This window comes from Neovison vison, chromosome 13 (assembly GCF_020171115.1).
Source record: "Neovison vison isolate M4711 chromosome 13, ASM_NN_V1, whole genome shotgun sequence".
In the NCBI taxonomy this organism is placed as follows: domain Eukaryota; kingdom Metazoa; phylum Chordata; class Mammalia; order Carnivora; family Mustelidae; genus Neogale; species Neogale vison.
In genome coordinates, this window is record NC_058103.1 from 34,079,862 (window position 1) to 34,094,178 (window position 14,317).

Below are 14,317 nucleotides of genomic sequence, written 5' to 3' on the forward strand. Positions count from 1 at the left end.
GTAAAGGAAGGCAGGGGTGGAGAGAAGAAGGTACAGGAAGTAGTGGTAGAGAGCCACAACAATAGCCTCAAGGATATTCTTTACCAAACACTGCCTGAGGGTGTTCTAACACAGAAAAGACTGGGACCATGCCTCTCTGTTCACCACTAGTTTTTGCTGACTTAATTATGATGTTGGTATGTATATACAGACACAGCAAATATTCCCACTTTTGAGATTTAACCATATCCACAATGGTTATCTGTTATGTATTATGTCTCTGTTATATATTCTGTATCTTGGAGGTAGCAACACTTCACAGGAAAGAAAATACTGTGAACAAGTTACATAATAATCTGCTGAACGTTTTATATTGTGACATGTTAGATGTTTTTAATTGGTGTGTGTGTGTGTGTGTGTGTGTGTGTGTGTGTGAAATAGCTGAAAACACCACTGTTTTAAAACAAAAGAATAAATAAGATACCAGATGATAATTTTATATAAAATTTCTTTGGTAGATTCCATGGAAGCAGAAAGGCTCTTTTAAGGCTCATGTAGGCTAGTCACTCTTTTTTGGTAACTAGAAAAGCTAAGACAATAGTTTTTTTTATTGAGATGCTGCTATCTCATGCAAAAATCACAGGACAACATTCTGTTTAGAATAATTCTGCCTCAAATAACTTATTTTCTCACTTTCTCTTTTATATTACCAAGAATGTAAAAAATAGACTTTCTTTTCCTTTTGGTAGTTTACTTGCTAAAGTTGTCTATTTTACTCTGGAATTAGGACGTTTTTCATTTTATAGTAATTCTATATGGCTACCAATTATAAGTTCAAAATAGAACTCACATTTTAGTTGAAGAACAAGAAACAAGAAGAGCCAATGAGGCTATTGGGAGACTGAAATAATTTTCTTTCTGGACAATATTCATTAAAATAAGTACCATAGGTAGAATACATTTGGAAGAAAAAAATCATAAGATCCACCAGGAATTTGTTACTCATGTTTTCAGAAATACTCTAATTTACTGAAATGAAGCTGAATGAGGTGCATCCAAGATAGTATCCCTGAGAAAGAATACACTAGTAGGAATTAATCTCTCCAACATTTTATTTACATAGAACAGGAAAGTAGCAATTCAGATAAATGTTAACCTCTTTTTCAGAGATGGTCTAAGGAAATGTGTTTATAATAATCATAGTGATAGTAACAGTTACCATTATCAAACATTTTATAAAACAATTATTGAGTTCTTGTTTTTGCTGCCAGATACTTTACTAAGGCTTTCTAGGGTCTCAGTCAATTCTCACAACAAATTGTTGGGGTAAGTATTGTTATAATTATCATCATTTTACAAATGAGACAACTGAAGCTCAAAAAGTTTAAGTAATGTATACTTAATGCTCATAGTTATAAAGATCAAACTGGTACTGGGATCCAGATCACTCCTACTTTGTTTTCAAAGCCCATAACCATAACCATAACATAATCATAACTGTTTGCTTATAGTCTCCAACACAAAAAGATACTGCTAAGAAATAGTGATGGAATATGGAGAAGACTAATGAATATATATAATTATAAAAATGAAATTATTTTAATGGCTATGTAGAATAAAAACAACAAATAAGTAAGAGACTCCCTAAAGAACCATTAAAAAGGAACTGGACTTAACAGCTCTGATAAGCTGGGAAATGTTTTTAGATATTTTTTCAATGATATCAGCCCCAAGTTAGTAATCAATAATAGTTTCTAAATAATTCCATTGCATTTTCATTTTGCAATGAAAATTAGACTTTAAGCAGGTTCTTAAATTAGACTTTAAGCAGGTAATTGCTATTTAGTATCTGCTTTTAACCTTTATGCAATCTCAGGGAACTCCACAAAGGTATGAGCTGCTGGTACCATTTGAGGTTTCAGAGCTTTGAAATTCAGCTCTTCCAGGGAATTAGAGGTTTCCCTTGTGCTTGCTTTTTATGTAGCCCTAATTGATGTTTTAAACAGAAGAAAAGCCCACCCTAAATGATCCCTCTGTTGGGAATCTGCTCTTCTGTCTTGGATCGCATAGATGTTTCAACTAGAAAACATGGAAAACTTCCAGACCACGACTGTCTGCTACCTGGTATGTGTAGAGGTCGAAAGAATAAATTATCATACAGTGTTTCTATCAATTTCTACATATTTATTTGTTAACAAACATTTTTCAAGTAATGACAGTACTTTCACTGAAAAGTTTTAGTCCAGATTGTTATCTGTGAATAAAATTATCTTGAAAACCAACCAGGAAAAAAATGTATAACTCATTGGGTGCCTAGGCTGAGCCAAAAATCTGAAGGAAAACACACACACACACACACACACACACACAGTATGAGTGTGATGATCCTCAAAAAAATTCCCAAGATATTTACCTCGAACAGCATAGCCATCTTTTACTGATGCTGGAAAGGGGGGTAGGTTGTCTTTTGCATATACATCTTGAGCAAGGACTCGCCCCATTCCATCTGAAAAAAGAGAAAATAAGAAAAACATCGATTCTGAGAGCAATGGGTTAAACAGGCAGTCATGAACAAGGAGGGTAAATGCCCGTCTGACAAGGCTAATATATGGGCTCAGTCAGACCTTCTGATTTCTATCCCAAGGAGTTGGAGACAGAAGGAAGGAATGTATCCTTATGTCTGAAATAAAAGGTTAGATTCAGTCAATTAACAGTTATGCTTACAGAGATTATTTGAATATGAGCACACAGTCATCAAAGATGTGTTTAATTTGTTGTGCCCTTAATTCTTTAACAACCCAAATATGACTTTCTTTAAAAAGCCAATTCTTGAACATCTTCATTTTGTTGATCCAGTAATTTCATTTCTAGAAAGCTATCCTAAGAAAACAGATAAAACTTTATGCACATGTTTATTTTAGTTGTTTACATTTGTGGGAAAAGTAAAGAAATAAAAAGATCAATAACACAGAAATTTAAGTAGATAATGATCTATCTTTATGATAAGATATTCTGCAGGTTAAATTAATACATATGAAGAATATTCATTGACCAGGAAAATTCTTATGACACATATTTAAAAACATACAGAACTGCACATGTAGTATATAATTGTTACTCTGTTAAGATAGATGTGTACACGTCTATAGAAAAAGATGAGAAGGGCATTCATGAAACTATAAAGCATTTCTTATTTTAGTGTTTTAGATTATTTTTTTAAAGATTTTATTTATTTATTTGACAGAGAGAGATTACAAGTGGGCAGAGAGGCAGGCAGAGAGAGAGAGGAGGAAGCAGGCTCCCTGATGAGCAGAGAGCCCGATGCGGGACTCGATCCCAGGACCCTGAGATCATGACCTGAGCCGAAGGCAGCGGCTTAACCCACTGAGCCACCCAGGCGCCCTAGTGTTTTAGATTTATGTATGCTTTTTATTCTCTTTGGTATACTTTTCTGAAAATTTCCAAGTTTTTATAATGATAAAATATCATTTTATATTAAAAAAGGTTTTTTTTTTCTTAAGTAAAGGGATTTTAGTCTTTGATTTTGGCTTTATTAGCTTAAAAAAATTAGTGATTACAAATAAGCAGAGGGCCAGTTATCTGTCTTGTGAAATGACTATTCAAACTACTCTGGATAATAACTGTTTTCAGCTAGAGCTTAGGAGTTAGAACTAGGGCCAAAAAGAATAAGAATTTCAAGAGTCATGACCAATCCCTTAAATCTTTCAGTCAGAATCTGTCTTTATTATATTTTTATTATTATTTCAAAGAGGCAAAATAATAATGAATAGGAGATGGAGAAGGAAGAAGAGGGGAAGGAAAAAAAAATTGAGTTTGTCTCCAAAGACATTAAGTAATACAGGATGTGATTTACAGGAGATGTTCATATAATTAGAAAACTCCATTGTTTCCAGAGCTAGATGAGTGTCTTTTTTTGTTTGTTTGTTTTTGTTTTTGGCTTTGTCCTTCTTGCCTCTTAAGGCCTCTGATTTCCAGATCCAGGACCTAGAAGTAAGTGTAGAGAGATTTTTAATTTTATACTCTGATCCACAGTGACAGTGATACTCTTTCCTTTTAGGGAGGTGATAGCTGAACTGGAAGGGAGAACTTCTTAGCAGATTCTAGCTTCAGATATTCCTAGAAGGTTATAGCTATTCTGGAGCTATCCTGGAGCTATGGACTGATATTTAGTAAGACCAAGGAAGCGGTGAAACCAGAGTCTAGTTTGGATTCCCTTATATAATATTAACTGCCAATGAACCTGAAGCTCTAAGGTAGTCCCTGATGGTGAGCCCCATGGCATTTGCCCAGGATCACAGTAAACCTCCCTAGGTGGCTCCTTGCCTGGAACCAATCTGGCCTGGGGTGGTTCATGAAAATGTAAACTCTACCCTAGCTCAGATCCTAAGAGAATGGCTTTACTGGGATTTTGAATAGCTCATTAATAGTAATAGTTAATAATCAAAGATAGCACAAGGAAATTAAGAAGTATAAACTTCCAGGTACAAAATAACTGGTTTTCCTGGGTCTTTAGCATAATAATGGGAGCCAATTTCTCACAATAAATCTCATCATTTTTATATACATACACATATATATATTTACATTTTATATATATATATATATAGAGGGCATTTTATATATAAAATGTAAATATATATATATATATATATATATATATATATTCTGTTTCTTTGGAGAACCCTAACTAATACAAATGGAATAGAATAGAGGGTTCAGAAATAAACTTTTGTGTATAATATGGTCAAATGATCTTCAATAAGGGTCAAATATCTTCAGTGGGAATAGGACAGTCTTTTCAACAAATGGTGTTGCTATTGGGAAAACTGGATATTCACATGCAAAAGAATGAAGTGGGATCCTTACCTTACACCTTCTGAATTAATAAAAATTAACTCAAAATGGATTAAAGAATTAAATATAAAATCTAAAGCTATAACATTCTTAGAAGAAATGATACAGGAAAACTTTATGACATTGGATGTGGCAATGATTTTTTTTGTAACCGTGATTAATAGATGAAATATTTTCTTTATTTTTTTGAGTAATTTCTGATTTTATGATGAAATACTTCTCCCAATGATGTATGTGGGCCTCAGTTTTTTTTTCTTCAATTTATTTATTTTCAGAAAAACATTATTCATTATTTTTTCACCACACCCAGTGCTCCATGCAAGCCGTGCCCTCTATAATACCCACCACCTGGTACCCCAACCTCCCACCCCCCCGCCACTTCAAACCCCTCAGATTGTTTTTCAGAGTCCATAGTCTCTCATGGTTCATCCCCTTCCAATTTACCCAAATTCCCTACTCCTCTCTAACGCCCCTTGTCCTCCATGCTATTTGTTAGCTCCACTTTTTTTTAAGTTTTTATTTCAATTCCAGTTAGTTAACATATAGTGTAATACTAGTTTCAGGTATACAATATAGTGATTCAATACTTCCATACATCAACAAAGTTTATTGCATCAAGTGTACTTCTTAAACTCCCTTCACCTATTTCACCCATCCCTCCAACCACCTCCTTCTAGTAGCCATCTAGTTTGTTCTCTATAGTCAAGAGTCTGTTTTTTGGTTTTGGTAATGATTTCCTGAGTATGACACCAAAGGCACAGGCAACTAAAGCAAACATAGACAAATAGGACCACATCATACTCAAAAACTTTTATGTATCACTACTGGGTATTTACCCTCAAAATACAAAATCACTAACTGAAAGGGATACGTAATGATACATGGCATTATTTACAATAGCCAAATTATGCAAGCAGCCTGTGTCTACTGACAGATGAATGGATAAAGAAAATATGGTGTATATATATGTATATACATGAATATCATTCAGCCTTGAAAAGAATGAAATCTTCCCATTTCCAACAACATGGATGGAGCTAGAGAGTATAATGCTAAGCAAAATAAGTCAGTCAGAAAAAGATAAATATCATATGATTTCACTCACATGTGGAATTTAAGAAACAAAACAAAGAGGGAAATAAATACCAAGAAATAGACTCTTAACTATAGAGGACAAACTGAAGATTACTAGAGGGGAGGCGGGTGGAGGGATGGGGGAAATAGGTGATGGGGATTAAAGAGTACACTTATCATGATGAGCACTGAGTGAATCAGTATGTTGTACCCTTGAAAAAATACAACACTATAAGTTGTATGTTAACTATACTGGAATTAAATAAAAGACCTAAAAAAAGATTATATAGAAAAAACACCTGTGCATTAGACAATACAATCAACAGAGTGAAAAGGCAATCTATGGAATGGGAGAATATAGTTGCAAATCATATATCTGATAAACAGTTAATGTCCTGAATATACAAAGAGCTCCTATAGCTCAATAACAAAAAGATCAAATAATTCAATTAAAATTGGGCAAAAAATCTGAACAGATGTTTCTCCAAAAATGATATACAAATAGTCAACAACATATGAAAAGATACTCAACATCATTAATCATTAGGGAAATGCAAATCAAAACCACGAGATATCACTTCATACCTATTAGGTGGTTACTAATAGCTTACTATTAAAAAAACCCAAAAAATCACAAGTGTTGAGGAGAATGTAGAAATTGGAACCCTTGCACACTCTTGGTAGGATTCTAAGATAGTGCAACCACCATGGAAAATCACAAGAAGGTCCCTCAAAAAATTAAAAATAGAAATACCATATGTTCCATCAATTCTGCTTCTGGATTTGTATCCAAAAGAATTGAAAGCAGATCTCAAAAAGATATTTTCACATCCATGTTCATAGTAACACTATTCATAATAGTCAAGAGGTGGAAGCAGCCCAGATGTTCATCAACAGATCAATGGATAAACAAAATGTGGTGTATGTATTTATATACTGTCACATGATACAACATGCATGGACCCCGAAGACATTATGCTAAGGAAAATGAACCAGCCACAAAAAGACAAATACAGCATAATTCCACTTATATGAGTTATCTAAAGTAGTCAAATTCTTAGCAACAGGAAGCAGAATGGTGGTCACCAGGGGCTGGGATGACGGGGAAAAGGGGAGTTGTTTAATAGGTGTAGAGTTTTACGTATCCAGTATGAAAAAGTTATGGAGATATGTTTCATGGCAGTGTGAATGTATTTAATTTCACAGAATTACACAATTAATAATAGTTAAGACAGCAAATTTTATGTTAATGTGGTTTTTACTGCAATAAAAAAAGGAATGAAGTACTGATACATGCTAAAACATGAATGGATCTTGGAAAATATTATGCTAAGTAGAAGAACCCAGTCACCAAAGATCACATATATGATCCCATTATACGGAATGTTCAGAATAGGTAAATCTATAGTAGAAAGTACATTGGTAGCCACTTAGGGCTGGATGGGGGTGATTGGAGGAGATAAGAGAGGCTGACAGCTAGTGAAGATAGGGTTTCTTTTGAGTGATGAAAATGTTCTAAAATTGACTGTGGTGATGGTTGTACAAATCCGTGAATATATTGAAAACCCTTGAATATACATTTTAAATGGGTGAATTATATAGCATATGGGTTATATCTCAAGAAAGAACAAAGACAACAGATTAAAAATGAGAATATTTATCTCATTTTGACATATAACTATATTTAGAAGAACCAAGAAAAGTCATTATTTGTAGCACATATATATCATCTGGTTTTTATTGACCTTCAAATATCATGGAAAGAAATATAAAATATAAAACATTTCACCCAGAAAGAAAGAATTATTTCACATTTAATTAAGTTTATTAATAAAAATTTATTAATATATGTAATTAGCCAGTTAGGCGGTGTACCATGAACTATGGTCCTGCTTTCAGAATCTGAGGAGGTCATGTCCCTTCTGTTCTATCCTTTCCCACACACATTATTCTCTAAGTTCTAAATAATAAAGGATGTATTAAATTTGATGAAGATGATAACAATAAATGCATATTTCTAGATTCTATGGGAAACAAAAATCTTAAATGTAGGGATGAGTATCATTGGGGACCCTTGTCCATATATACAATTATGTGATCTCAAGAGGTAATAAGAGGAAAGAAATGGAAAAGACTGGTTGATAATTTATACTGTTTTGTGTAGTATGCTCTCTTATGCTGCAAGAAGACAGTGGCAGAGTGCTTTGTTAAAAGGTAATAGACTTTTCATGATGTCAGCAAGATATCCACCTACAAGTCAGCTTCCACATGATGATAGTCATTAAGTTCTCTACTCTTTGGAGTGTTAGTTTTTTTATACTGGGATGATTGCCTAAAAATATCTTCATAAGGAGTCTATAGATTCAAATGGTTGACAATGGACATATACAGAAAAAAATCAAAAGAGAGAGCAATTTATTAAGTTGAATATGATTGTAAGCATTGAATCCAAATGTAGTCTCTAAATGGTAAAAGTAAAATATTTAATTTGTTTGGTTGGGAATTTATTCTGGTCCAGATAATACATTTTTCTTGTGTCTAAAGTAGGATATTAGGATACTCAAGGGGCTTTTAGATATAAGAGGGAAAAGTCACTTATCAAAACGATTTCACAGTTGTACATTTCCTTGTGTTGTTAGTTCTAAGAAGGCTTTGGAAGAAGTCAAGGGGAAACTCTGAGTTCAGTGATCCAAGAGAATGATTACTTGTCCTTATTTTGGGTAACCAAGATACTATGAGTTTTATGAATTAGGAGTGTAGGAAGAATGTGGTGGATAAAAGAAGGCTAAAAAGAAAAGATATTATTTAAGGCCTCCTCATATAAAACATGGATTTTAGACAGTTTGCTGTTGATTATAAATTCCTCAAAAGTTTACTTAAGTTCATTGTGACAGCATTGATATTGTAACATTTAAAAACTATCATCCCTTCCAATCTATGTGAGAGGCTACTGAAGACTATTTTGACTTAACAGCTACCCACTGTATTCACTGAAACAGTTGAGAAGGCAGGTCAAATAACTATTGGTAGGAACAATATTAGCTAGGGCCAAGGATTAAGGAAAGATGAATGAAACATATGCAGATTTGGATTGGTCCTGCACTAAAACGAAACAAAAAACCTTAAAATGAAATATAGCATATTTACAGAAAACTTCATGATTATGTAAAGACATTAAATATTTAACATGGTGGATGCCCTCAAGCCTATCCTAATACAATTTATTCTCCACATCTTCATTGTATATTTGAAAGACTAGACAACATTATGGTTCTCATTTATGCATTACAGTCTTCACTTATGAAAGTTTCAGATGTATAAATTGAAAAACAGTGAATGATTGAGAGGTGAGTATCTCTTTGATGAAAACAAGTACATTAATTACTCCCTAGTTACTCCAGAAATCATGGTTATGGAACAGTTCAATAAAAATCCCTATGCTTTTAAAATATAGAGCTTGTTCAAAGTAGCATTATGTGGTGTATTTGTATTTTTCCATCTAGGGATGCTCATTACCTGCCAGTGTGATGAGTAAGGGCAAGCATTACATAATGGTTCCTATGTCATAAAATAAAAATAAGCTTTATGCAAAGTTATAGAATTTGGAATAAAGTCTTATAAATACCAGAAACAATTGTCATGATTTAGCAATATAAAAAGATGCAATGCAATTAGTAATAAACTAATTCTTTTTTTTTTTAAAAGATTTTATTTATTTATTTGACAGAGAGAGATCACAAGTAGGCAGAGAGGCAGGCAGACAGAGAGAGAGGAGGAAGCAGGCTCCCTGCCGAGCAGAGAGCCCGATGCGGGACTCGATCCCAGGACCCGAGATCATGACCCGAGCCGAAGGCAGCGGCCCAACCCACTGAGCCACCCAGGTAATAAACTAATTCTTAAGTTGCATTGTGGTTTCATGATGTCTATTTTTTTACTGACTATCTACAACCTGCATCTGTTACATATATTCATTTCTATATATAATGTAGCAAGCTTTAAAAATAATAACTGTGTAACTGTAGAAAGCATTTAACTTAACTAAAATGAAAAATTCTTTAGGGGAAGTAGTTTTAAAAATATATAATATGTTTTTAAGGTAATAGAAAACATTTCAATTAAGTGCTCACTTCTTTTAGTATTTAACAATGGAAACCTTATCTCAGGTCAAATAAATAGGGTGTCATTGATAAGCAGGTAACATTTAAGTCCAAGGGGCCAGGATTTGGTACAAAAAACATATAGACAAAATGTTTTTTCTACAGTTTGAATAATTCAAAGTTTTCTTTATTGGTAATTTCTTAATCACTGTCCTATAAATTGTCAAAAGTTCCACAGGAAAAAAAATTTTTTTAAAAATCTAATTTCCATAATTCTGAACTACATATCCTAGTATCCAAAAAATAATTCCTAACTTTTTCAACATTGGTTCTTCATTAGGATATTACAATGGTTATTATGAGAAAGGGAAGAGGTAATATGCAAGAAGTATTTTATAAAAAGAAAAAAATGATAAAATCGAGCTCTTTCTTAATGCCCATCATGCATTTACTCCATTTCCCCTACCCCCTCCCTTCTGTAGCCCTCAATTTGTTATATACAACTAATGAATCACTGAACACTATATCAAAAACTAATGATGTACTTACTATATGTTGGCTAATTGAACTTAAAAAAATAGAAATAAAAAAAAATAAAGCTCTACATATTTCTTGCAAGAAAAAATAACCAAAGTACCAATTATGACACTGACTTGAAAAATTACTGGTGGCTTATGTCCATATGGCTAAAATCAAAGTAATGAAATTAGCAAGGCATTATAGTTTCAAGGCTGCAATAGTATCACTGACTCACTCAATGTTGTTTCCAAATGATAACCAAAATGTTAATAGATGATTTTTTTTCTTTTAGCAAGTTAACCAAGAATATTGGGATTCTGTAGAAAAGGAATTTCTAGAAACAGAAATATAAGATTTTTAACCATTTAAATAAGTTATGTTTTCAGAAAAACTGAATTATAGTTTTAAAAATTATTACAAATCTATTCTATTCTTATACACATTCAGATATATTACAAAAAGCATGTTGATCTGACTTTTTTCCTATCCTTTTGTCTCACAATTAAATGAAAGACTATTTGGTTTTCCTTGGTGCATAGCCCATACTGCTTGGCGTAAGCTAAGATCCTGGCAGGAGAAAAGTCTTTACTTGACAAAACAGTCAAAAAGGTAGCTACTGGGGCACCTGGGTGGCTTCAGCTTGGGTCATGATCCCAGAGTTCTGGGATCAAGCCCCTGCATTGGGCTCCCTGCTAGGCAGGAAGCTTGCTTCTCCCTTCCCTCTCCTACTCTCCCTGCTTGTGTTCTCTCTCTGTCTCACTCTCTGTCAAATAAACAAAATCTTAAAAAAAAAAAAAAAAAGATAACTAAGGCACACTGGATACTCTAATGCAGAAGTTAATCAATTCAAACTTAAAAAAAAAATAAAAAAAGAAGCTATTATCATGTTTTATTCCTGACAATTCTCTTGCTGGTAATGGCAAATCTTTTACTGTCACTTAAGTTTTGTTTTCATTTGTTCTAATTTTCTTCCCCATACTTTGGAAAATCTTGTATATTTACATGAATTTTCATAATTCTACTAATATAACATTAATTAAGAATAGACAGAAATGAGATATCACTTCTAAAAACCTGACAGCTTTCTTTAAGATTTTGATCACTATAGGAATTAAGTATTTTGAGGCTTCCTTTTTAAAATTTTTCTCTTTTTGTTCCATTTTAACTGAAACATTTTCCCATTACCTATATTCTGAATCCTAACTTAATGGTATCAATATAGACTATGGCACTTCAAAACAGATACTGGAAAAAAAAAAAGATTGCTAAATAAATTATGCAAATAAAGGATGTATATTTAAAATGTAAAAAGATAATGAGTTATCCAAAAAGAATGGAAAACTAAGAATCATATTTAAAGACTGTATCTGGGGACGCCTGGGTGGCTCGGTTGGTTGGACGACTGCCTTCGGCTCAGGGCGTGATCCTGGAGTCCCGGGATCGAGTCCCACATCGGGCTCCCAGCTCCATGGGGAGTCTGCTTCGCTCTCTGACCTTCTCCTCGCTCATGCTCTCTCTCACTGTCTCTCTCTCTCAAATAAATAAATAAAATCTTTAAAAAAAAAAAATAAAGACTGTATCTGTATCTTGTTTTATCCTCAGATATATTCAATAAAAGCTGTGTAAACTAATTTTAAAATCATATTAAAATTCTTTCTCAGGTTTTTTGGTTAAATATGAGTTATTTTGGGGGTGCCTGGGTTGCTCAGTAGATTGAGCGTCAAGCCCCACATCAGGCTCTCTGCTCAGCAGCAAGTGTCTTCCCCCTCTCCCTATGTGATCTGTCTCACTCTCACTCTCTCAAATAAACAAAATCTTTCAAAAATAGACAAATAAATATGAGTTATTTTCTATCAAAATTGCTTAAAGTGAGATATAATATGCTTTATTTAAGAAAAGAGGATATATATATGGAAATATATGATGGTATGCATGGAAGAAAGTATGAAATAGGAAGATTAGTCTACCTGCTGGCAACATAGGAATAATTAGGCCGATGTTATAAGTCTGATTCCTATGTGAGTTAATTTTACTCAATTATGTAATTATAAAAATAACTCTCCCACACAGAAGCTTTGTAAGTATTGTGATAATAGCACACATGTGGTATATCCACAATATTGGGCAAGAGGGAAACATCTAGAGCACATAAACAGAGAATAGACTGGTAATATAATCATAATCTTTGGATATGAAAAATGGCATAATTCTCTAGACATTGTGATTACACACACACACACGTACACATGTACATGCACATAAAAACACATCACAAATATATAGATATGGATGTTTATATTTGAGGAATGCAGGGAGAAATATGAAAGGAATGATATAATCAGAAGCACAAGATGTATACATTTTAGAGGTGTAATGAAGTTTATGGACTAAATAGAGACTATCTGAAGGGAATTATGAATGAATTCAAATGGCCACACTGATAGAAAAACCTACAGCAAATGCCAGCAGAGACCAATCCCCAGGAGATATCCTAGGTGAAGACCTTACTGGACTGGAGGTAGAAACTGGTAGTAGTTTGGATAATGAAAAAACATGCTTTCACTCAAAATATTTGAATGACTATCTGAATTTTCTGCTTTAATTTTGTAAAGTGCAACCAGAGATAAGCAGAAACACAGTGAAAACTGTTGCTTAGGTAAATTTTCTAATGAGATAGGGAGCACAGGCCTGGATGACTTGGGTGGGTGGAATGTAAATCTGTTTACAACAAAATGCATAGGGTTCCAGAGATTGTTAACATGGATCAACAAATGCACCTGAGCCAAGGAATTCTAGATTTGACTTTGTAATTTACAAGTGCTTGTCCTAAGGCTACAATCTTAGAATCCCAACATGGAGAACGAAGCTACAGAAGAAAAGTCTGAAGCTAGCAAGAGGCTGGGTCATGAAGTTTAAGGAAAGAAGCCATCTCCATAACATCAACAACGTGCAAGGTGAAGCAGCAGGTGCTGATGGAGAAACTGCAGCAAGTTATGCAGAAGATCTAGCTAAGATAATTAAGGAATGTGGTGGCACTAAGCAAGAGGTTTTCAGTGTAGATGAAACAGCCTTTTATTGGAAGGAGATGCCATCTGGAACTTTCATAGGGGGCAGAAGTCAATGCCTGGCTTCAAAGCTTCAAAGGACAGCCTAACTCTCTTGTTAGAGGTTAACACAGGTGGTGACTTTCAGTGGAAAGCAGTGCTCATTGACACTCTAAAAATCCTAGGTCCCTTAAGAATTATGCTAAATCTACTCTGTCTATGCTCTATAAATCGAACAATAAAGACTGGATGACAGCACATTGGTTTATAACATGGAGTAACATGAGTATTGTAAACCCACTATTATGAGCTACTGAAAAAAAAATGGTGTTTGTGTAGATGCTCTCTAATGTTCATTGAAGTTTGAATATTTTATGATCAGGAATAAAGTCTTTTATTTGTAAAATCAATCCTTTTGTGTTCATCTGCATAACAAAAACAATTAAGAAACTATATTTCATTCAAATTGCACTAAAACTTCTATGTTGAATTTTTAGAAAAGAAAATGGTTGATTAAAAACTGAGTTTGTTCTCTGTAAAAAAAAAAACAACAAAAAAACAAAACTGAAAACACCGGAGGACACTACCTTTCCATTGTCTTTCCACAGGCTGGTCTCCACATGCTATTAACGTAAGAACTTATGTATATATTCAGGGTACTAAATGAGAAGAACATGCACCCAAGAATACTTTATTCAGCAAAGCTATCATTCAAAATGGATGGAGAGA

At 33.7% G+C, this 14,317-nt stretch overlaps 1 protein-coding gene across 12 annotated transcripts in view; it reads right to left on the bottom strand.

Moving 5' to 3' along the window:
- The window catches only part of GPHN (gephyrin), a 641,743-nt gene that overhangs the window by 89,576 nt on the left and 537,850 nt on the right, over window positions 1-14,317 (bottom strand). For all 12 annotated transcript variants that reach the window (XM_044231062.1, XM_044231066.1, XM_044231068.1 and 9 more), the window contains one exon: window positions 2,393-2,485. In XM_044231062.1, coding sequence (XP_044086997.1) covers window positions 2,393-2,485 — 93 coding nt within the window. The remainder of the gene's footprint in view (window positions 1-2,392; window positions 2,486-14,317) is intronic.